General features: G+C 38.4%; 2 protein-coding genes across 5 annotated transcripts; one reads left to right on the top strand and one right to left on the bottom strand.

Annotated features, from left to right (window-relative positions):
• Positions 1-9,648: 9,648 nt before the first annotated feature.
• On the top strand, positions 9,649-13,904 carry LOC110878064 (carbamoyl-phosphate synthase large chain, chloroplastic). The gene is made up of 4 exons (XM_022126321.2): positions 9,649-11,083; positions 11,183-11,875; positions 11,960-13,463; positions 13,598-13,904. The coding sequence occupies exons 1-4, from the start codon at positions 9,794-9,796 to the stop codon at positions 13,618-13,620; spliced, it is 3,510 nt and encodes a 1,169-aa protein (XP_021982013.1). The 5' UTR covers positions 9,649-9,793; the 3' UTR covers positions 13,621-13,904.
• A 5,896-nt stretch (positions 13,905-19,800) lies between these two features.
• On the bottom strand, positions 19,801-23,454 carry LOC110878065. Of its 4 annotated transcripts, none has more exons than XR_002557574.2 (7): positions 23,058-23,454; positions 22,874-22,958; positions 21,620-21,821; positions 21,371-21,534; positions 20,847-21,217; positions 20,175-20,231; positions 19,801-20,051 (listed from the first exon to the last, which is right to left on the bottom strand). XR_002557574.2 is itself a non-coding variant. In XM_022126322.2 (7 exons), the coding sequence occupies exons 3-7, from the start codon at positions 21,764-21,766 to the stop codon at positions 19,976-19,978; spliced, it is 888 nt and encodes a 295-aa protein (XP_021982014.1). In that variant the 5' UTR covers positions 21,767-21,821; positions 22,874-22,958; positions 23,058-23,453; the 3' UTR covers positions 19,801-19,975. The 4 variants fall into 4 exon arrangements, 2 of the variants coding, with proteins under 2 accessions (XP_021982014.1, XP_021982015.1); XR_002557575.2 differs by having other exon boundaries at positions 20,847-21,193; XM_022126322.2 differs by having other exon boundaries at positions 20,847-21,290; positions 23,058-23,453.
• Between the last annotated feature and the right edge of the window lie 1,045 nt (positions 23,455-24,499).

The raw sequence follows: 24,499 nt of genomic DNA, 5'->3' as shown, positions 1-24,499 counted from the left end.
GCTTTGTAAAAAGAATGGAAATGCTACTACGGTTTTAAAAGAGATTACATAACTTGAAAATTTGTCGGTCCTTATGAAGTTTCCTTGCCCACGTGTTTTGAAGTTAATTGAAGTATCGAGTGAGGTTTTGAAAAGTTCTAGAGATTAATAAGTTTACGCCGTTTTAAGTAACTTTGTATTAGAAAGTTTTGAAGTTTACGGATTTTCGTGAAAAGTTGATCCTTTAGAAAAAGGAATTTGGTATATGGACTTAGTGTTTGCTGAAAAAACGTCTTTTAATAAAATGTTTTATTGATTTTGAAAGAAGTTTTAGTAAATGTTGAATAATATTTGTAATATTTTATAAGTGTTTCAATAGTTATGTTGAATACAAAGTTTTGTGAGCAATGGTTTTGTTGGACCGATTAAGTTGATGAGTAGCATTTCGTGAAATTTTGAATGTCGGGGAATAAGTGTTTATGGTAAAAGCTAAGAATTTTGTGTGTGCGAGTGATGTGAAAATAAATTATAGAATAAGAGGTACGTTTAAATAAATAAAGCATTTTGAAATACATGATAAATGATTTAGGTATAAACATGATTGTGTTTACATAATATAGCCTATTAGAAGAAAGCATTGGTAACGATCACCTAGGTAAGGGAATCACCCCTAACTCGTTGGTGAGGTCGTTGTAAGGTGAGAAATAAAGCGGAGTTAATCGTCAAGGTAAGGAAATCACTCCTATCTCGATGATATGTCTTCACTCGTTACAAAAGTGTAAATAAAATTACGTGAAAATATGCATGCAAATAATGTATAATCGTATGAAAAGTAATAGCATGATGCATGCGCAAAAGTGAAATCTCAAAATGGTTCAAAATTGACAAAAGATCGAAAATAATAAAGCGTGAGTTTGATAAAAGGAAACTCGGATGGTTCCAAAACGGAACGTTGACTAACCAAAGAGGTCGAAGAGTCTTTTGAATTTGGGAAACATGCTTTGGCCTAATAGGTGGAATACTCTCACCGATATCTCGGTTAATGGTATTCACCCTTCCAGTTACTACATGTTCCCAATCCATCGAAAATTCGAGACCTGGGGGGATTTTTCAAAATCAAGGAGCGGAACTAGTCGACAAGGTGCGGGTTTCACCCCTAACTTGACGATTTCGTACCCTAAGTGTGGTTGGCACTCATCAAGTCAAAATTTAATTTCGACACATTGACGAGTGTCCACTAGAATTTAAATTTGAAATTTCCGTTAAGATGTGGATTTCACTCCTAACTTAATGGTGAATTTCGTGCGAAAAATAGAATCAAGCGGGGTGAGAGTCGTTTACCAAATTGTGGGTTTCACGCCTATTTTGGTAAACTCGTCTCGTTCGTATAATATGAGTGTTTTCGAGTTTAAGAAAAAAAAATCGAGTAAAATGCCTTGGAAAAGGCGTATGTTAAAGGAAATAACGAACAAGTATAAGCACATAAAAGGCATGTTGAGAATAACACACAAAGAATAGATCAATAAATCAAAGTATCGACACATAGTAAACAAGTATTGACACATAAGAATAGCAATTCAAGTATTAACACACAAGCGACTTATATGTTTAAAAGTCAAGGCGAATAAATGAGAAGCGAGTAAAGTAGCACGCAAGTAGTTTCAAGCAATACACGAGAATAAAGCTCTAAAACTATAGACTAGGTTTTAGCATTCCTACTTTTCCTAATTCCCTATAGTTATGGCTCTGATACCAATCTGTCACACCCCAACCAATGGCGGAAACATCGGGATGAGACGAAGTGTGAAGATTGCTCGAGACATCATAACACTATTTGTGACGATAATTAAATAATTCCCATTTCATTTCATAACTTTCAATTGTCAACATTACATAAACTCAAGTAACAACAACTTCAAAAGAAATACATGATAACATAAGCAAAATTGATACGACATATTAAACCTAAACGTCTATATGTGTATCTAGGCATCAACGCTACTTCTTTTCATAGCATCGTCATCATCAACCTGTAACATGTTTAAAATAATATTCAATGCAAAAGCAAAGACGAGTATACAAGTTTGGTACGTACATAACAAAAGATAAGTTTTAAACAATTCCTCATAGCAAGCATGTGATTCAAGATAAACATTTAAATATGGCATGTGTCTAACATATCAAACCAAAAGAGACGCAACATGCTCATGACATAACCTCAAGTCTACGGGCGGGTCGTCAATCCTATAGCGCTACATATGTCACGGTTAGGCTCGTACGAAGTTAATGATAAGTTCAACACATAAGAATCACCCAAGTTTAAAGTATCAAGCCATCACGTATACAAGCATGTTATAGGAATGTTCATGTGTTTAAGCAAAATGTTCATGTGTAAGTTTTTGATAAGTAAACATGTTACACCCCCAAAAGTTGTAAAAGTAAAAAAGGGGGAAATACGAGTATACTCACATTGTTGCGTATAGGAATCCCTTGAATTATCGCACGAGTAAAGATTGAGAAATCCAAGAGAACGAAACAGTTATCCTAAATATTTAAATAACACATAACGAACTTGTTAATTGTTATAGGTTAACATAAATAACCCTAATATTTATGATTTGCATATAAGGTATTTATGTTATTATAATTTAACTCGTTAATATTAATGTTATAAAATAAAATAAATAAAGAAAAATAAAAGAGTTAAAATAAATTGCTAGTAAGATAACAAAATAATAATATACTTTGGTGTTACAAAAATAATGGATTTTATTACGTTTAATCATATATACTTTGATTAAATAACAATGTGTTTTGTCATCATATACTATATATAAAAAAATAATAATAAATGTTAAGAAAATGCTTAGTTGAGTCTTTGTTCAAAACCAACACATTCATATATCCGTTTTTTTAGAGGAAATCAGTTCAATCCGTACCGAACAAAATACTGGATAGATACAATCTCATAACCATTTGAAGGAATCATGCTTGAAATGTTTCTAAACCATTAATTAAACTTAAGTTTTTATAAAAAAAAGGAATAAATAAATAAAAAAATTAAAAAAAACACAAAAGGTCCATCCATCCCTAGTTTACACTCTGCCATGTGATGTTATGTTTTTTTTTATTCTATTTGAACACAAAGACCATAATCATCTTCTTTATTAACTTCTTCAATTAAAAAAAAAGCATCAATCGAACAGTATGATCAAGGAAATATAATCCAGTTATATGAACCATGATTTCTACTAATGTAAGTATACAAAACGAAAAAAAAAGAAGATTTATATGACAGAACGTATACCGATACGAGATGACGTGACTCCCGTCGTGAACCTCCGACGCAGTTCCGACGACGTGCTCCGGCATGTCGCTTGCTTTTCTTCGAATGGCCTGAAATCCAGCCGTGACAGAACCAAACCCCGACACCAAAAACATCACCTCCTTGCCCGTCGTTCACCGCCGAGCACCACCGCCATAGCCGCACCTCCGCTCCCCGTCCGTACATCGCCGAGCACCACCGCCGCCGCTAGTCTCTGTGCACCACCAACTTTGGTTGTCGGCCTTATGTCGAGGGGGAGGGTGACCAAGAGGGTGTTTGGCTTGTGGAAGTGTATGTATAGTTGAGAGACGAGTGTGATTTGGTTCTGGGTTGTGTGTGAATATGATCGAGAGGGAGGGTAAGGCAGGGAAGATGTCTGTGTTCCTTGTATGTATGTGGGTTTAGAGATTGTAGACAAGGGATTGAGAGGGAAAGAATGGATAAAGTATCGGCTGATATCAAATGGTAAATTTTAGGGTTCTCTTTTCTCTTTATATGTAGGTTAGATTTTGTTTTAGGTGGGCTTAAGCCCAAGGCCCACAAGCCCAATCTCGTGTTTAAGTGGCCCGTAATTTCTACGAGACCCGTTATCAAAACTTAATACTTTGTGGCGTGTCGTATAACATTATAGAAGTAAGAAATGTTGGTGTCGGTAGTCGATATAGGCGTGCTCGTTGTCGGTTGCGTTAAAAGTCGCGTAAAATTGCATCGTTGCCATTTTAATTCGTTTTTTTTTCGATCCGATTTCAATTGTGAATTCTAAAATAAATAGGAGGCAAATACAAAATTTCTAAAAATAGAAATACGGAAAGAGCGGAGCGTTACACTACTGTGATATGTCGATAGGCTTAACGCTCAAAAGATAAAAGATACCAAGTGATACAAACATAACGAACTATGTATCATGTGGGTAACATACCATCATCGTATGATTTTATGGTTTTAAATCTTGCGTTGATAGATAGCCAATTTATGAGGTTTCAGGTCTTTATACTGTTGAGTCATCCGGGGATATCATGTCTGTCCTTCTGTTGCATCCAGATTATATGTAGACCTAGGCACAGTTAGGATATCTTAAAAGAGCTAAAAAGGGCCAAAAACCTTAAAGGAAGAAAATCTCCCAATTATAGAATTCCGTATGCTAAAAAGAAAAATTCTTACCAAAAGGTATTTGCCTAACCCTCGTCGGACACAAACATTGGTTACTCTGCTGTACGAAAGTACTGACCTGTCACCAATGGTCTGACGTTGTAAAACGAAAGGATGAACTCAGTATACTCACCTGCTACGATGAATCGTTGTGCTTACCTTGATTGCGGGGGTATGTATGTAACATCCCGTGTTTCAGAAATTCAAAGTACAAGTTAAAGTCAAAGTCAAAGGAAGAAAAGATTGCTAATTGCGATCTGTCACTTTTTGCTTAAATACTAATTTGACTTCGTTGACTTGTAATCGAACCCTATTATTTATTTTGCTTTAGTTGTATTATATGGAGTATCTATAATAATCGCTGTTTAATCAATGTTAATCACAAATCTATTTATCGTTTTATCGCTAATCGCATCGCAATCGCGTTCGCAACTTGATTGATAGGTTCTATATATTGTTTTACGTGTGTGTGTGTTATTTATGTGTTACTTGTGCATGTTTACTTTACGTTTGTGGTGATTAATCTAGACGAAATCGCAACTCTATCGCTACGCAATCGAATCGCAAACGCTAAACGCAAGATAATTAGGTTGATTGTAGGTTAGATATAGTATTTGTGCGTGACTATTATTAATCTATCGCATCGCTAAATCAACACTCGCTTAAACGCATCGCAACGCTCAAAACGCAAAATGAAACACCGAAACTCAACTCGTCGGACCACTTCGATCGAATAACCATTCGATCGAATGGTCATCCGATCGGATGGCCATCTGATCGAAGTGCCATCTGATCCGTCGCCTGTGCTCCTCTTTCCTCTTTTGGCAACCTATAAATACCCCTTTCACATCACCAACAGTGATGTGACAGCTCTCTCGTTCGACCAGTGTGCTCAAGCCCTCTTTTCTCTCGATTTCTCGCGATTCTTGTAAGTTTTCAACTCAATCTTGTACATCTATCATCTACATAAACTTCTTCATCATTTTCACCTTTGAATCTTAACTTTTAACCGTGAAATCAGCGGGTTTGAGGTGTTCTAGGGTGATGTCATCATGGAGTTCTTATGAACTTCAAGGTTTGGCTTCATTCGACCAAGAATAACCTAGATCTGAAGGATTTTCACATGTTTTAACACAGATTTCATCTAGATCTAAACATTTTCCATGGTTAAAAGGATTAAAGGTGGTTTCACAACCTTCATTCAACTCTTTTACACTCAATACACTCAAAACCGATAGAATCGGAGCTCATTCAGGCCTTCTACTCGTTTCTAGTGAAGTGTCGGTCCGAGATCTGATTCCTATCAAAGAGACAACCGATTTCGGGTTACACATGAACAACCGTTACAAACAGTTAGCTAAACGTATTGGGGTGATTCCCACTCCGGTCGGACGACTTGGACTTGACGAGGTTCCGTTGTTTAGCACATTGTCATACCGTCTCGATCAAACCGCAAAACATTCAAAACTTAACAAATATTCAAGTTTCAAGACGATCAGATTGTGGGACGGATTGTCGTCCGATCGGATTGCCATCCGATTGAACGACAATTCGACCGGATTGCACTTGGTTTCAACACTTAACATTTTTTTCATAATTTTCAAAGATCGTCAGTTCTAACGGATTGCCATCCGATCGGAAGACCATCCGATCGAATGACCATCCTGCTGTGAACTTGTTCTCACTAGAAAATGTCTCGCCGATCGGGTCGCTATCCGATCGAACGACCGTTCGATCGAACGACCAGAAAGGTAGAGATACTTCTCTGATTTTAAAATGCTACAACGAAAATTTCAAAGCCATCATACACAAACACATCCATCCTAAACGAATGTCAATCCGATCGAATGGCCATCCGTTCGGATTGCCATCCGACTGGATTACCATTCGTCACTTGGTCACTTCGCACCGTTTATCGCGTCGTTCAATCGCTTATGCTATCATTCTGTAATCAGGCTAACTCTCCAGCGCTCCCTTCAATCCAAGAGAGTGTTTATTTACTAAACACAATATGTGAGTATACTCGAACCCTTTTTGCTTTACGCACTTTTGGGTGTTACATACGTTACTTATTCAAATCACAATCGACACACAACACAAACACTATTTATACGCTGACCGTTTTTGTATGTTACGTGTTATTCGATGAATGCTTGTATGTTATGTTTACACAGTGATTGTTGTCTGACACCTTAGCAACGATAGTACTATAGTTTGTACTCAGCACCTGTCGTGGACAGGGGTTGTTAAGGGCTTACTTCACGTGTCCCAGTGGGGATATGTGTTGCGCATTCTACAACTCGTAGTCACGTCTGTGCATATTTCATTGTCGATAACCTACATGCTTCACTTTGCTACATGTTACATGTTGTTTATGCGTAAACGATTTCGCTATCTATTATACTATCAAACTTGTATGCTCACCTTTACACTATGTGTATTGACCTCTATTTTAACGTATGTGACAGGTGTTTAGGATGCTTTTCTTGTTAGCTGCTATGGAATTGAGCTAGGAGAGTCTAGAAACAAACTAAATAAAATATGAGTTGTCGGAATGGATATTTGTCTTTGAGAACATCGTCTGTAATAACTGTTTTATTTTATATGTTTGTGGTATGGGACATGAACCTTTAATATATTATAATTAATACTTGTTATGGATTCTCCTTGACAATCTGTTTCGCTCAGTGCCGCGCCCCGATGATTCCGCCATCGGTTGGGGTGTGACAATGTAATGGTATGGGACACACGTGTATTTTAGTATAATATTACCATAAGCGTATCACAAAGTTGAAAATTGAAAGTTGAGCGTTAGGTTTAAGAGAACAAACATATTGGCAATCGCTTAGACAAGTTGAATAAGCTCGCACCGAAAAATGTTCCTTGGTCTGCCTGAGAACGATTTTGATCCCATTGCAATTGTAATTGTCATTGTATATTAGCTTCTTTGTTTACTTGCGTTTCTATTTATATTCTTATATTTAAAAAATAAAAAATAAAAATATAAAATATAGAAAAATTCAAAAATCTAAACAATAGAGTGTTTGTTTGTTTCATTAAAAATTTAACCGTTCTTGAAGATTTGATTGATCATTAAAATTGAGAGAAATTTGAATTGTGAAATCCGAGTACAAGTACTTGGTTGTACCTAGTGTTCATGTGGTAATTTCCTCAGTTGCATAGAAATGTTTGCTTATGAATTTCTGAGCATGTGCAGAACTTGATTTAAATCAAGAAACAGGGGTTGTTGAAGATTGAGTTGCTATTGGCTGTTGACAAAGCATGAAGCATCACAATAACAAGATGTACCTGAGTCAGAAGAACTAGATACGAGTAATCATTTGACAATGAAAGTATCTTTGAAGAAGTACTTGTGAACCTGCTTGAAAGAAAAAAGATTGACAAAGAAAAGAGTTGACGAGAATCCTCCTCTTGCATTCTTTCAACAAGATTTTCAAGCAAAGCTGATCATGATTACAAAGAACAAAAGACCCAAGTTTGAAGATGAAGAGATGAAGTATCTTCCCACTGAGACATGATAAAGACAACGGTGTGATAAAGACAACATAAACCTAGGGGGATATTGTAAGGCCATATAATTGAGTAGGTTTACGCTTATCTTTATCAAACACAAGTATAAGTTATTTGAACTTAGTTGTCGAGTGGGCTTGGGTTAGGCCATATGGGCCGAGTTCTTTGTGGACCCTATATAATGTTTTATTTAGTTCATTATTAGGGTTAACACTTTAAAGACTTGTTAGAAACGAATTAGAGAGAGTTGTTGATTGTTTTTGCTATTGAACGATTTGTACCAGACAGTCCTTGAGATTTTGTGCAAACTTATTTTACAATTGACATTACTTCTCTTGTTCTACACCAGTCTTTGTTATTTCGCACTTAGAATTGTGCTTGTGATATCCAATTGATTGTTCTTGGACTTACAGAAAGAATTCCTTAGACGTAATTGATTCATCAGTGAGTTCCTATTGCTTAATGTCTGTAGCAAACATGAAGAGATTGTAGTTTGGAATATCATCAGACATGCGTGCTGCTCCAGTCTACAAAGTTTTGAGTAAAGATGCTTTGATGACTTGGGACTGGTACAGGGTATCCAGCATGTGTATGTGATACATTTTGTGCAGAGTTAGGAATGTGTGATGGTACTTGTGACATTGTAGCATGATAATATTGAGCTTGATCAGATAAACATTCACGCTGAGCACATATAAGTCTTGGTGATTGAGAAAAGTGAATTGTTGGTTATGTGTTTGGATTAGGGGTATTCTCGGAAGAGTTCAAAAATGAATTTTGTGGATTTAATTGACTTGGAGACTTTGGATATGTAACATAAGACATCGAAATCTGAGTGGGATTTCTGCATCCTCTGGCAAAATGCCCTAGTTTAGGACATTTATAACACTCCACTATGGATTTATCTTTGTGAAAGTTACCCTTCCCTTCCAACCTAGGAAACTTCCTACGAGTTTTGTTATAGAATTGATTAGTTTTGAAACTTAGTAGAGCAAACTGTCAAGAATATCAAATTCTTCTTGATCAACGAGATCTATAGGTTGTTGATCATTTATCACAAGAGCAAGATATACATTGTTAAAATAATTCAAATGTTTTACTTATAAGCGTTCACGTAAATAATTGCAATGAAAACCATGACTATACACTTTGCGTTTTCGCCTTGGCAAGGTGTGACCACATAATTTATTTAACTCATGATTTTAAGCTCCATATATAATAAAAAATATCTAAAAAACCTAAAATATAGTGTCAATCTTACAGTCCAATTTTATACGAACAATTTTCCGCATAAACCGCAAACTAAACCATTTGTTACAGTTTGGAAATTTCGAAACCGACCAATCGAATATTAAGAAAGAAAATCGACTGTAAAACCAAACCAATAATCAGTTTCATGATTGTTTAGGATTGAATTTGGAAATGACTTATTAACTTATTGGACGATGAATCTTGAAAAAAGGATTAAGGGTTAAAACACCAATAAGTCAATAAATTATTTTAAAAGGCTCTTTTTAAAAATGAATCATTAACTTATTACCTTTTAAACAAACAATAAGCAAATAACTCATTTTCAAACTCTAGTCTTAAAAGTGCTACAATAAACAATTAAACCATTAATTAATTGTGTATGAGTAATAAAATAACAAACAATAATTTTGGGCCGAACAACATAGCATTTTTTGGGCAAAGTGTAAAGTATAACGGAGCAAGTGGAGAAAAAAAGCCGGTATTTTGGCTAAAACCTAATCTGGCGCCGCTCTCTTTCCCTCATCATCTCTGTTCACCATCTTCAACAAGCTTTCATCTATGGCGGCTCACTGCTTCAACCCCTGTGACAACATCCTCATCAAACCCACTAACACATCCACTTTCATATCCCCCAAATCTAAATCATACCCCTTCTCATTCTTCTCCCTAAACAAGCCCAAAATCACCCACCAATTATCCTCTGTTTCAACACGCACACCAGCTGTTTGCTCAAATGCCTCAACCACCAAACCGATTCAAGACAAGAAACCACAAGTGGGTAAGCGTACTGACATTAAAAAGATTATGATTCTTGGTGCTGGGCCGATTGTTATTGGGCAAGCTTGTGAATTTGATTATTCTGGTACTCAAGCTTGTAAGGCGTTAAGAGAGAATGGTTATGAGGTTGTGCTTATTAACTCAAACCCTGCAACTATCATGACTGATCCCGAGATGGCTGACAGGACTTACATTGAGCCCATGACACCGGAATTAGTCGAGCAGATTATCGCGCAAGAGAGACCCGACGCGATTCTGCCCACGATGGGCGGGCAGACCGCGCTTAATCTTGCGGTCGCTTTGGCCGAAAACGGGGTGCTTGATAAGTATAATGTGGAGTTAATTGGGGCTAAACTTGAGGCTATCAAGAAGGCCGAGGATAGGGACTTGTTTAAGCAGGCGATGAAGAACATCGGGCTTAAAACTCCGCCTTCCGGGATTGGTACTACCCTTGAAGAATGTTTTCAAATTGCCGAAAAGATTGGTGAGTTTCCTTTGATTATTAGGCCCGCATTTACGTTAGGGGGGTCTGGTGGTGGGATTGCGTATAACAAAGAGGAATTCGAGGCGATATGTAAGTCAGGGCTTGCAGCCAGTGTGACATCACAGGTTTTAGTCGAGAAATCGTTGTTAGGATGGAAGGAGTATGAGCTTGAGGTTATGAGGGATTTGGCTGATAATGTGGTTATCATATGTTCAATTGAGAACATTGATCCAATGGGTGTGCATACTGGTGATTCGATCACGGTTGCCCCTGCACAAACCTTGACCGATAAGGAGTACCAACGGCTTCGTGATTATTCCATCGCGATTATTCGGGAAATTGGTGTTGAGTGTGGTGGTTCTAATGTGCAGTTTGCTGTGAATCCAGAAGACGGTGAGGTTATGGTTATTGAGATGAATCCTCGGGTTTCGAGGTCTTCTGCTTTGGCGTCGAAAGCTACTGGTTTCCCTATTGCGAAGATGGCTGCTAAGTTGTCCGTTGGTTATTCGTTGGATCAGATTCCGAATGATATCACGATGAAGACACCTGCTAGTTTTGAACCGTCTATTGACTATGTTGTCACAAAGGTTAGAACCATCATTGACTTTTATATTATATATTTAACTTTGTTCATGTTATATGTGTGTGTAACTTCTATTAATATTAATGATAATCAATATTTTCAGATACCAAGATTTGCATTCGAGAAATTCCCAGGATCTCAGCCCGTATTGACGACACAAATGAAGTCTGTCGGTGAATCGATGGCAGTTGGACGAACGTTTCAAGAGTCTTTTCAAAAGGCGGTTAGATCGCTTGAATGCGGTTACTCGGGTTGGGGCTGTGCACCGAACAAAGAGCTCGAATGGGACTGGGAGAAAATCAAATACAGTTTGCGGGTCCCAAACCCGGACCGTATTCACGCTCTATATGCCGCAATGAAACGAGGCATGAAGGTGGATGCGATCCATGATATAAGTTTCATCGACAAATGGTTTCTCACACAACTTAAAGAATTAGTAGACGTTGAACAATACATCATGGCGAAAGGTTTATCTCAGCTTACTAAAGATGAGTTTTACGAGGTTAAAAAGCGCGGTTTTAGTGATAAACAGATTGCGTTTGCTTTGAAGTCAACTGAAAAAGAAGTCCGGGTCAAACGGTTGACTTTAGGAATCGTGCCGGCTTACAAACGTGTTGATACTTGTGCTGCTGAGTTTGAAGCGAACACTCCTTATATGTATTCGTCTTATGATTATGAATGTGAATCGGCTCCAACTAAAACGAAAAAGGTTTTGATTTTGGGTGGTGGGCCTAATCGTATCGGTCAAGGGATCGAGTTTGACTACTGCTGCTGTCATGCTTCATTTGCTCTTCAGGTTTCTTGTTCTTTCTTCCTTCTGTTCGTTATTAACAGCTTATCATTTTTTACTAATTTTTTTATTTTAAATAATTTTTTGTAGGATGCAGGGTACGAAACCATTATGATGAATTCAAACCCCGAAACCGTATCTACCGATTACGATACAAGCGACCGTCTCTACTTTGAACCGCTAACGGTCGAAGATGTTCTTAACGTCATCGACATGGAAAAGCCCGACGGCATCATTGTGCAGTTTGGCGGTCAAACCCCGCTGAAACTCGCTCTACCGATCCAACGCTATCTCGATGAGCACAAACCGGCATCGGCTAGCGGCGGTCGGGTCCAAATATGGGGCACGTCGCCCGATTCCATTGACGCAGCCGAGGATCGGGAGCGGTTCAACGCAATTTTGAAAGAGCTACAAATCGAACAACCGAAAGGTGGGATAGCCAAAAGTGAAGCCGATGCGTTAGCTATCGCGTCGGAGATCGGGTACCCGGTTGTTGTTAGACCGTCTTATGTTTTAGGTGGTCGGGCCATGGAGATTGTTTATAGCGATGAAAAGCTAATAACGTATCTTGAAACAGCTGTTGAGGTGGATCCGGAACGACCTGTTTTGGTTGATCGGTACTTATCCGATGCTATCGAAATCGATATTGATTCACTGGCAGATTTGCATGGTAATGTTGTCATCGGTGGAATCATGGAGCATATCGAACAAGCTGGAGTCCACTCCGGTGATTCCGCTTGCATGATTCCGACAAAAACGGTTTCACAATCGAGCCTTGAAACAATCAGATCGTGGACCACTAAACTGGCTAAACGGTTGAATGTGTGCGGGCTTATGAACTGTCAGTATGCAATTACCGGCTCTGGGGATGTTTTCTTGCTTGAAGCAAACCCGCGGGCCTCTCGTACGGTTCCGTTCGTTTCTAAAGCGATCGGACGCCCGCTGGCTAAATACGCTTCACTTGCGATGTCGGGAATGTCTCTTCACGAGCTTGGATTCACAAAAGAAGTCATCCCGAAACATGTTTCGGTTAAAGAAGCCGTCCTTCCATTTGAGAAATTTCAAGGATGCGACGTGTTTCTCGGGCCCGAAATGCGTAGCACCGGTGAAGTAATGGGCATCGACACGGATTTCTCCATCGCATTCGCCAAATCACAAATCGCCGCAGGCCAGAAGCTTCCCGTTTCAGGGACCATTTTCCTTAGTTTGAACGATATGACGAAACCACAATTAGGGAAAATTGCGCGGGCGTTTTTGGGGCTCGGGTTTACGATCGTCGCTACTTCCGGGACAGCTCATGTTCTTGAAATGGATGGTGTTCCGGTTGAGCGGGTATTGAAGCTTCATGAAGGGCGTCCGCATGCCGGTGATATGATTGCAAACGGGTTAATTAACTTAATCGTGATGACTAGTTCTAACGATGATTTGGATCAGATTGACGGGCGTCAGTTGAGGAGGATGGCACTTGCGTACAAGATTCCGATTATTACGACGGTTTCGGGTGCTTTGGCTACTTGTGAGGCGATAAGAAGCTTGAAAACTTCCAAGTTCAAAATGGTTGCTATTCAAGATTACTTTGTAGAGCAGCAGATTGGTAAAACAAAGTTCTGACCCTATTTCTTCACTATATAATACAAGTATATAACGTTCAATACAAAACTAATTTTACGCAGGCAACTGTATAATACGTATTACCGTATTACTGAAAAAAATTGTTTTTTTTTTCAGGTAAGACCACTGCAGCAATTTGAAGGGAGTTCTAGGTTTGTGTTGCGGTAATTTTAGTTTTATTTTAGAATTACTAGGAAGAATTGTGTTTTTATTTGTTTCTCCGCTCTATGTGACTTTTTTTTTTCACCTTTGTGATGCTTGTTTTGAGAACAAACGACACGTAATAAGGTGGTGTTTGTAACATTTTATTGTCTTTGATATAGCCCGTTTGAAGAATCGAATAATGGTTTTGGAAAGTCTGTTGGGTTCCGGTCGAGTAAGAACTAAGAACCCATCTTGATCTGAACAAAATTCATGCTTTTTTTAAAACAGTCTGAAACCCATTCTAACCCGACCCACCTGTTTTGCAGATTATTTACTATTTATTATTTCAGTCTTTACTGTTTTGCGATGAATGTTTCATGGATTTTGGGGTTGGGTCTCTGGCAATCATGAGGCGTGTGTTGGTATGATGATCACTGATATGAGGTAGAGATGCACAAAAAACAGATTGTCGACGACATTCATGGCCCATGAGAAGTGACATGTGTCAAAGGCCATAAATAACACCGCGTTCCAAACTCTAGTGAACGTTTATATCATCTCATCCTGAGTTACCCCATGCTAGGGGAGTGTGCATGTCGTTAATTAGGTTAGCTTCACGCGAAGTGGAGAAACATTCCTATGTCAACCTATGACAACTTTCCTGAAATGTTTAACCATTTTTAGGGTTGACGCATATGATGAACTCACTCGCCTTTATTGCACGTTTTAGGTGGTTTGTTAATAAAATTTTACTAGATGGATTGAAGGGTTCAACTTCTATCAAAAGGTTGATAAAATTGCCATCGAATGTGCAAACAAAAAACAAGTAGGTATGATCATTGAGCATCATCTTTGGAGCTCCAGAAGTCCATGTCAATTTGGTGTCGGATGTTTCAGTAGAAATGATCAACCAGAATATGATTCTATATAAATTTTGGAAATCAGAGCGGTATTGTTTTGGGAATAATTCTTCACCTTTTCTCATTCATCGAAAACAGTACATATACACAAAAAGTCAAACTAAAATAGCATAAGACTAACTAACACCTGCTAGGATGGACCTACCATGACTACTTAAAAGATAAGATACAACAAAAAAAATTGCAAAAGGTAAATACGTAAATTCCAATACTCTCCCTCAAGTTGGAGCGTGTAGATTTTTAACGCCCAACTTGATGAGTAATGAGTTAAGATGTTGTGCTCCAAGCGGTTTCGTAAGCAAGTCTGCCACCTGGAGTTTTGTCTCGATATAGGTCGGCATGATCTCCTTTGACTCCACACGCTCTCGAACAAAATGACAATCCATTTCTATATATTTTGTACGTTCATGGAATACCGGGTTATTCGCTATGTGTCGGGCAGCCTCATTGTCGCAAAACAACGTAGTCGGGCTGTCTTGAACAACCCCCAGTTCTGTTAACAACCATCGAACCCATAATACCTCACTTACAGTCGTTGCCATGGCCCGATATTCCGCCTCGGCCGAGGACCGTGAAACCACGGATTGCTTCTTTGATTTCCATGAAACGGGTGCACCCCCTACTAGTAATACGTACCCAGTTCTGGACCGTCGTGAGAATGGACAACCTAACCAATCTGAATCACAGAAAGTGACTAAATATGTTCCTCCTTCCTTTGCTAACATGATGCCCTGACCCAATGTTGTTTTGAGATATCTGAGTACGCGAATCGCCGCATCCCAATGGTTCTGTCGAGGGTCTGCCACAAACTGACTTAGCACATTAACGAAGTACGTGATGTCTGGTCTAATTGCCTGCAAGTATAACAGACGTCCAACAAGTTTTCTGTATCCGCTAACGTCTACCTTTTGTTCCTCTTCTCCTTTGCCCAACTTTAGATTTTGTTCCATGGGGATTGTACTAGGTCTACAGCCTTCAAGACCCATGTCATTGAGTATGTCCAAAGTGTATTTTCTTTGATTTAGAACCATACCTTCTTTTGTTCTCGAAACCTCGATTCCTAGAAATTACTTCAAATTTCCCAAGTCTTTTATGCTAAATTTCTTGTCAAGGTCTGACTTTGTCTTTTGAATCCAACTCATATCATTTCCCACAAGTATAACATCATCTACATATATTAGGGCTGCAACATGTATCTCTTTGGATCTGTTTGTGAACAATGAATAATCTACTTTGACTGTTTGAATCCCAATTCTTGTAACGCACTTGTAAACTTGTGATACCAATTTCGGGAAGCTTGCCTTAACCCGCAGATGGACTTTCTTAAACGACAAACTCTTGTTTCACCTTCGACTGAGAATCCTTGGGGTAGTTTCATGTAAACTTCTTCTTCGAGATCTCCATGAAGGAACGCATTATTGATGTCTAACCAGTGGCGGAACTAGAACATCAACTCAGGGGTATCCCAAATTTTTTTTTTATCGTGCAATCATACAATATTAAAAAAACATGCCGCCCAATTGCCCAAATCAATAATCATTCAATTTTGGGCTATTATTTACTTATTTGGGCTTAGCAAATGTGTATTATTTACTTATTTGGGCTTACCTAATGTGTTATTATTTACTTATTTGGGCTTACCAACATCTTATTATTTTGTAAAAAAAATTTTGAGGGGTGTCCTCGTACTTGTTCAGGGGTGTCCTATGTATAAAAATCGAAAAAAATAAAAAATTTAACACTACTAGTAAAAACTTGAGCCGTAGCCCGGGCTACGCCCCACATAACTAAAGGTCCGCCCCTGTGTCTAACTGATGTACGAACCAACCTCTTTTCATCGCCAATGTTAAAAGCGTTCTCATCGTTACCAACTTTACAACAGGTGCAAAAGTGTCGTGATAATCAACACCTTCCATCTGTGTAAATCCTTTCGCAACGAGCCTCGTTTTGTATCTTTTGATCTCATCGTTTGGTTTATATTTTATTTTATAAACCCATTTAGAGTCAATCGCTTTTTTTCCGCTGGGTAGTGGTTCGAAGGTCCATGTTCCGTTTCGTTCAAGAGCTGCTGTCTCTTTCTTCATGGCTTCGCACCAGTTGTTATCTTGTGAAGCTTGCTGAAAATTCTTAGGCTCATCATGTGAATCGATGGCCGAAAGAAAAGCCTTATGACCATTAGAAAATTTATCATATGAAATGTAGTGAGCTAAGGGATGTCCAGTGGAGTTACCTTGATTGGAAGACGAGCTAGCATGGTCTACCGAAGGTGGGAGATTCACTGAGTAATCCTTTAAATGACCCGGTTGAGATTTAATCTTTGTGGCTCGAATGGTTCCTGTAGGTTGGGGACTCACATTTACATTTTCTCTTTCAGTAAGACTTTCTGTATAGGTATCACCATTATTTTCTTGAGTTGGTGTACTAGGGTCATTTTCATGAGTAGGTGTACTAGAGTTACTTAGGTCACTATTCCCAAACTTAAGTGGGCCCAGTTCATCATGTTGCAAACTAGCATTTGATTCTCCATGATGGGTATATTTGATGGAGTCATGCATGCCCACATTAGAATTTTCAACGTGGGACCCATATCGTCATTCTTCATTGATGATACCTTTCTCTTTTATAATTTTATTCATTTCATCTTCCACTCCAGTACATATTTCTTTACTCATTTCCACTTGGTCATGCCAATTTACAGTATTTTCTTTCAGAAAAGGAAAAACATCTTCAATAAATTTTACATCCCTAGAAATTACCATCTTCTTTTGTTCTACATCATATATCTTGTAAACTTTTGTTCCCCGAGGATACCCTAAAAATACACCCGGTTTACCCCTTGGCTCAAATTTGTCACCTTTAGTGTCGGTATTTCGATAGTAGGCCAAACAACCAAATATTCTCATGTGTTCATAACTTGGCAACTTTCCCAATAATACCTCATAAGGCGTTTTATTTTCCACGACCTTAGAAGGTATTCAGTTAATGATATAAGTTGCCGTTAGTATGCATTCGCCCCAGAATTTAATTGGTAAATTCGCCTCAAAACGAAGAGCTCGAGCCATCTCAAGGAGTCAGTTTCCTATGTTTTCGTTCCACTACCCCGTTTTGTTGTGGGGTATGTGGACACGTGGTCTCTAAGGAAATTCCTTTTTGTTCATAAAATGACCTCATCTAATTGATGTGAACTCACCTCCGTTGTCACTTCTAGTTCGTTTTATTTTCTTTCCAAATTGTCTCTACCATGTTGTAAAACTCCAGCAAGTAGATACTTACTTCACTTTTATGTTTAAGTAGATATACCCAAACTGCTCTACTATAATCATCAACCAATGTAAGGAAATAATGTGCTCGTGATAATGAAGGTGTTCTATAGCTTCCCCAAATGTCACAATGTATCATATCAAAACAAGCATCAGTTTTAATAGAACTATTTGGGAAAGGCAATCTAGTAAGCTTGGCTCGGATGCAAGAATCACAAAATTTATTTTTAGAATCAAAATCAACATCCTTGAGAAGGTTCATATGAGAAAGTTTTACATTTGACGAATGCCCTAATCTTTTGTGCTATATGTTGATAGTTACCATCATTGCCTTCCTTTCTTCACATGCCTCCCCCATTTGGTATAGACCATTGATGCAATTACCCGCTCCAATCAAGTTCCTCTTGTTCAAACCCTGTATTACAAAGAAATCAGGAAAAAATGTAACCGCACAGTGCAAATCCTTCGTCAGCCGTCTGACTAATATTAGGTTGCATTTGAACTAAGGCACAAATAAAACTCCTTTTATTTTAATCCCTCCTTTAAAATTCATCTCACCACATCCCTTCACAGGAACATGCTCTCCGTTAGGGATGGTAACGGGTGGTTCATTGGCTTTGGTTTCAATGTTTTCGAGCACCTCCCCTTGATGGGTCATGTGCTCGGTTGCCCCTGAATCTACAACCCAATTACCATATTGATTAATTCTACCTGCCATGTTTGATGAAGGTGAAGGTTCTTCCTTTTCTTGATTTTGTTTCCACCAAATAGCTTTAAAAACATTGCATATTGCTCATCCTAGGACAGGGCTTGAGGTTGACTCAACCATCGCTGCCTTAGGCTTAGCACCGTTGTCACGACCCCTGACCCGTTTTTCCCCGGTTCAAAAGCCGCGGGATAGAAAACCTGTGGTATTGGTGTTTAATTAGGCAGCGAAAATTTTAACAGGATCGTTTAAACTGAAAACACCCCTTTATTTTATTTCAAATTTCGGGACAAACCCCGTAATTTACAATAAAGGAATTTCACTGGGAAACCCTTTGGTATTGCTTCGTTAGACTGGTAAGTATTCGTGGCACCAATTGTTCATCAGTTATGGTAGATCCAACATTCATAAGTTGGTCATAGATAACTTTCATCACTTGATAGTATGCAGACATGGAGGTGAACTGATCAAAACTAGTGTTCGGGAACCTATTATTGAGGTCAATAGTCCTCGTTGCCTTGTTGTCTTAGAAGAGGTAGGAGAGAGCGCTCCAAGCGTCGAAGGCTGTGGTGTTCGACTTCAAAATAGTGTCGGGAAGATCTTGGGAAATAGTCTCGTATATCCACTGTAGAACTATCGAGGCCAGACGCTCCCATGATTCGGTAGGCTTTTTTTCCTTATCTTTATCAGAAGAAGTAGCAGGGGTGGTTCGAGGTTAAAGATGGTCGTAGACTTGAAATGCCTTACATTAAATCTTGAAGAGTTCCGACCACGGAGTGTAGTGGCCAGACTCAATGTCTAAGGTGATATCTAGAATAGTCACAATATATTTACAATACTATATACCGGTAACCTATTATAATGATTTGATTGCAAAGAAAAATAAGGAAATAATCAGAGAATTTCAAAAAAGTGGATCGCGGATCATGCTAGGTTAATAAAAAAAGCTTGAAAAAACAAGTTGTCATTAGAGAATTGTATATTAAGCATAAAGATAAATATTTGTTGAGTTATGTGGCAAGTACTTTAATTTCTCAACAAGTTATTTTTTGATGGTTTTATATATAATGTATCTTATTGTCTAATTATTTATTTATTACATAAAGTAAACATTAATGTGTTTGTATAAACTAGAGGGCAGGCCCGTGCGATGCACGGCATGACCAAAAGTTAGTGTATTTTTGGTTGTGTAGGTGGGGAAAATGTTTATGTATGGATTAAAGATAGTTAGTAGAAAGACAATGCAAGAAAAGGCATACGAAATGTGCTAATACCATGTACTATGACTTGTAACAAAAAGGTAAGGCGTGAATAGAGTAGGAAAATTCGTTGCGTAATCCATTTAAGAGTAAGCATGTATGCCAAGTCTTAAAACATACATTGTAGGGGGAAAAGCTTAACAGTAGGTTACGGAGTTCCCCGTTTTATTTAACAATTCAAGAAATCTTAAGGCGTTCATGGATGGCTATGTAGCTGACGGTCCACTTTCACCTGGTGCGCTCCCTACGGAACCATCTGAATACGAAGCTTCATAAGTGGGGCTGTGTTATAAAGAAGGGAGATATTAGGAAGAAGTTTAACTTGGATTACACATATATTAGTAGCTCCTATGACATTATGTTGTACAAAAATCGATAGAGTGTAATGGTGGTTAAGTAACGTACCTTTCACATGGAGTGTCATTCATGGAACCATCTGATTCACAACCCGCATAAGTAGGGCTGTCGAAGAAGGAAAGGGAATGTCATGCAGTTATTTGGCGTGTATAAATAGGAGAAAAAACATGACCCAATGATTAAACCTAAATATCCAAAAGAACAGAGAAGTTTAAATAGAACCACTACAAACTTAATCGTAATAGACGTAAATAAAGGCAACCTTACGGAATGTGGGAAGTTAGGGGTGTGCTCGCATGTATTCTTAAATTGAAGAAGCCTATATCAAGTCCAATGTTGTAGTTCGTTACTGTGTCTGTAGCTGGGCGTCCAATAGGCTGATCACCTATAAGGATCATGTTTCTGGCCAAACTAACGTTGGGCATTCGGGCGGAAATGGTGTATTGACTGTTCAATTTTCGACCATTGCATTTTGTGGTTTTGTATGAGATAAGGTTTGTCCTTTTTTTTTCAATGTTACTATAGAAATATAATTGTTATTGTTTTCATATGGTTTCCATTTAATAAGTAACATTTGTATAGCGAGGCTTCAAGAAATAAATATGATGGCTGTAGTTATAATATTTGTTTTTAGACGTTTTCTAAAAAGAAACCACAGTCGGAGATGTAGTTTTGTGGTTCAGTTATTGTATCAAGTAAATAGGATATACAGAAACTTACATGGACTTTCTGTTCGTTTCTTTGAGCTTAACTGGTGTTGGTATTGTCATCACCCCTTTATCCAGCCTAGTAATGGGAGCAGGACTGGTAGGTCTAACAGGTTGCCAGCTTGTTTCGTCTGGGAGTACACGTTTGCAGTTGAAGCTCTCAAAGGTGCCATGATTGTAATATGTGGATGTGTCGACTTGGATGGTTCGGGTGGTGCCCACCAGTGAGTGCAAGCAGTTTGGGAGCGCTGAGATGCCACCATTAGAGTTCTGTATTATGACTGGAGTGAAGCTAGCCGGGGTGTTTTCGGAATAAATGGTGTTGATACGCGTGAGACCCGATTCCACATTGAGTATATCCTGAGCAGTGGTGTGGGTTAGTACCTGTGCAGTGTCATCGAAACACACAATGACCACACTTGCTGTGGAATCCAGGACATCAAGTTCAAGATGGTACCTGTGAAAATTTTTTTTTTGATGTCAAAATGTACAAAGGCTTTTGGCAACGAAGATAACAATAGAATACCAAAACCAAACCTTGCCCGGGGGAACATAACCGGGTTTTCACAGCCAGCACACCAGAGCTCCCCTTGATCAGCAAAGACACCTTTCATGCATTTCCCGCCTCTACACATAAGTCTAAACCATTGCTCGCTATTACGTATGCCTTTAATGACCACACGACAATTGAACTCAGCACTCTGTATGGATTAGAAGAAACATCTATTATGTATGGACAATAATGGGTACGGGGGAAACGGTTGAAATTATAGAAAGGGGTGATACCGTGTGGTGTTTATTTTCTCGGCCGTGGCGTAATATGTCTTCAAGCTTCGATAAACTTTCTGAACAATTAGCAACAGTAGTGTTTTTCTTCATTTTGGCAGATGGTTTGTGATTTGCAGTCTCCGGTTGCAGAATGAAAGAATTCATGGATGAATGTAGCCATGTATTTATAGTCACATGAATCGTAGACTCCTCGGATCACCTGCGGCAGTTTTCAGTCGAATGAAAATTTAATCAAAACCGTTACAGAATAGTTAACGATGTCATGAAATTAATATCTTTGTTTTCTATAGTTCCTTGATTTGTTAGTAATTATTATGTGACCTCTCAACTTATTACCGGTATGTCTTAAATGGCAATCATTTGAGTAGTAAAGGGTTTTATTTTCATGTTATGCAAATTGAATATGAGAAGTGTAGACATGCATAAAGCTATACGGTTAAATAAAATGGATGAGTTAGCAAGATATCACAGTATTTCAATCAGCTTTGGTTGTCTTTTGTATTATACGGAAAATAAACTTAGGGATTATTTTAGAGTACCTGATAGTAATCAGTTATAGCAGATGCAACCAACAACTCCAACAACAAATAAATCAGTAGCCGAGTTCAGCAAAGGCCTCAAAAAACGGGCCGCTTTTATTCAACCGTTCAACAGAGCTCGCCATAAACCGTGACCGTTATTGACAAAACATAGTGTATTATATATTTCACCAAACTCCAAACCGTGACCGTCGTTGGCCTAAATATTCAAAACCGTCAGATATACACGGTACTCATGTTTAAGTTTAGCCATGTTCAGGTCAAAACGCAAGACTTGACTTTGCAAAGTTCTACACGGTCAAGTAAAGACATATCGAAACATGTTTCAAAGCCTCTGAAGGCTGAACTACCTGTATCACTTAGGCTCATTGTTAAGGCGAAAAGTTGCATTTTTATATTTATAGGATAAAGACATAAAGCTCAGATGCTATTTACCAGAATATAATGTTTAATCATAGGATCATGAATATGTCTTCATGCAGGACTACACATGTCTCATTTCAATGAAGATAAAGACGGTACACTGTCTGATCCTACCCAAAGAGCACTAATAAGGATTAGATTTGATTTAATATTATCCTTTAATTAAGAATTGATAATAAACATGTATCCTTAAAATTTTAAATTATTTAATTTAATAGAAAAAAAGATGGTCTGAATGAATCACATGTGTAGTGTATAATAATATGAGCTATGAAGGATGTATAAGTACCAGTTATGCTCCGTCTTTTCCGATATGCATGGTGGCGTGAAAACGACAGGAATTCCTTTAGCATATCTTCGAAGTGAATAGCAAGCTAAAACCGCAATACGCCCAAATAAGAAAGCAGCATAAACACATTAAGATGTATAATTTAAAGCAGTTCCATCATTAAGCAACAATGTCCAAGCAATACCGGGGTTCCAGCAGTGGCCGTTGCACCGGAAACGGTTACAGACGCACCCAATGTGTCAGTCATCGTTGCATGTGTTACTTTCATCTCGTTTGCTGTAACAATCGTCTCACTTGCGCCGGCAGTCCGGGTTTTTGTGTGTTGAATAGTTCGAGGTGTAGACCCCCGTGTCCCATTGTTTCAACGGCGGCTTTTACACAGCTTATCGGTTTCTGCACCAATTGGGCTTTCGTCTGTATGGCTGATATATAATTCCTGGAAATGAGGAAAGAAACCAGTTTTAAGAAACAAACAAAAAACATTTTAGCCATTTTCTTTTTTGAGAACACATGGTAACATGAACTATGTAGGCTGAATAAGCAGTAGGTAGGTTCCGATTTCTCCGTCATTGATGGTTGCGTTAAATACGGTAGAACTTCGGTCAGTTTATCTCCGGATGTAATATTGGATGCATATATCAGTTTCGAAACCAAATAATGATTACCTGGCCAGAATAACGCATAGCATTAACATAAGTTCCATTATCAAGTACGAATGTAAAGAAAATAAAACCACAAAACACCCAACGGAAGACACCACTGTAAAATAATGTTTAATAATAATGACTTACCAGGGCTGAACATGTTTCAGGATTAACCGTTTGATATTATGCCAAAGTCCAGTAGAAAAACCGACAATTCGAGGAGTTGAAGTGATGATAAGAGTTCCTTGAGTCCCCCTCATAGTCGGCTCGCATTTCTATATAACCATGAACATGTTAGAGTGAATGTTATAGTGAGTTGGATATGACAGTAAACAAAATAGTATAAGGTTCATAAACCGTTGATGTGTAAGCGTGTAACCAGCTCATGAGGATCCACGATGTGTCTATAATGACAGGTTAAAATGTTTGAAACAACAGTTCGTACGGAAGTATATGACATCCACCCTCCTAATGACAGGTGGCACCCGTGGCCCAAAAATGCGTGCCTTACAATGTGTTTATAGCAGTAATAATTAGTAGGCTTCGAACCATCGTTACCATTGTTTACTAAAACAGACAAATAAACCAAGCATTAAAGCTAAGAAATAAAAAGAGCATCAGTTTTTGGAATTTAGTGGAATCTGATCAGACTTACATTTGTACTGCATGGGGCGTATATATAGCTGTTGCGGCGTCCTTATTGACATGCTACATGAATAGGTGGACCTTGGAGGTTAGACGCATAATAATTAACGTGTCTCGTATATAGTTGTGGTGGTTGGAACGGGTGGGAAGAATAGAGTTTAGGGCATGTATCAGTTACTATGTTGGTTTAACGGTGGTGGAGGTGGAAGATTTTTTTTGCAGCCCAAAAGTACACGGTAGGTCTAGGTATTGTTTATTGTCGCCAATCTGAGGTAGTCAAATTGTTAAATGTTTCTTTGTAAACGATGTTTCTAGTATGGTTTGTCATGCCACCGTT

The sequence above is a fragment of the Helianthus annuus genome, chromosome 9 (assembly GCF_002127325.2).
Source record: "Helianthus annuus cultivar XRQ/B chromosome 9, HanXRQr2.0-SUNRISE, whole genome shotgun sequence".
Taxonomy (NCBI): domain Eukaryota; kingdom Viridiplantae; phylum Streptophyta; class Magnoliopsida; order Asterales; family Asteraceae; genus Helianthus; species Helianthus annuus.
Note: the sequence above shows the minus strand (reverse complement) of the source record. Positions and strands in the feature narration are given on the sequence as shown.

Bases quoted from the DNA above. Each gene is read 5' to 3' on its own strand.
- LOC110878065 (XM_022126322.2), bottom strand. From the start codon at position 21,766: ATGAATTCTTTCATTCTGCAACCGGAGACTGCAAATCACAAACCATCT. The intron at 21,291-21,370 runs GTTTGGTTTTGG...AAATTTTCACAG, and splicing joins GTTATGTTCCCCCGGGCAAG to GTACCATCTTGAACTTGATG. The intron at 20,052-20,174 runs GTACGTTACTTA...TTTATAACACAG, and splicing joins AATGACACTCCATGTGAAAG to CCCCACTTATGAAGCTTCGT.
- LOC110878064 (XM_022126321.2), top strand. From the start codon at position 9,794: ATGGCGGCTCACTGCTTCAACCCCTGTGACAACATCCTCATCAAACCC. The intron at 11,084-11,182 runs GTTAGAACCATC...CAATATTTTCAG, and splicing joins TTGACTATGTTGTCACAAAG to ATACCAAGATTTGCATTCGA. The intron at 13,464-13,597 runs GTAAAACAAAGT...TTTTTTTTTCAG, and splicing joins CTTTGTAGAGCAGCAGATTG to GTAAGACCACTGCAGCAATT.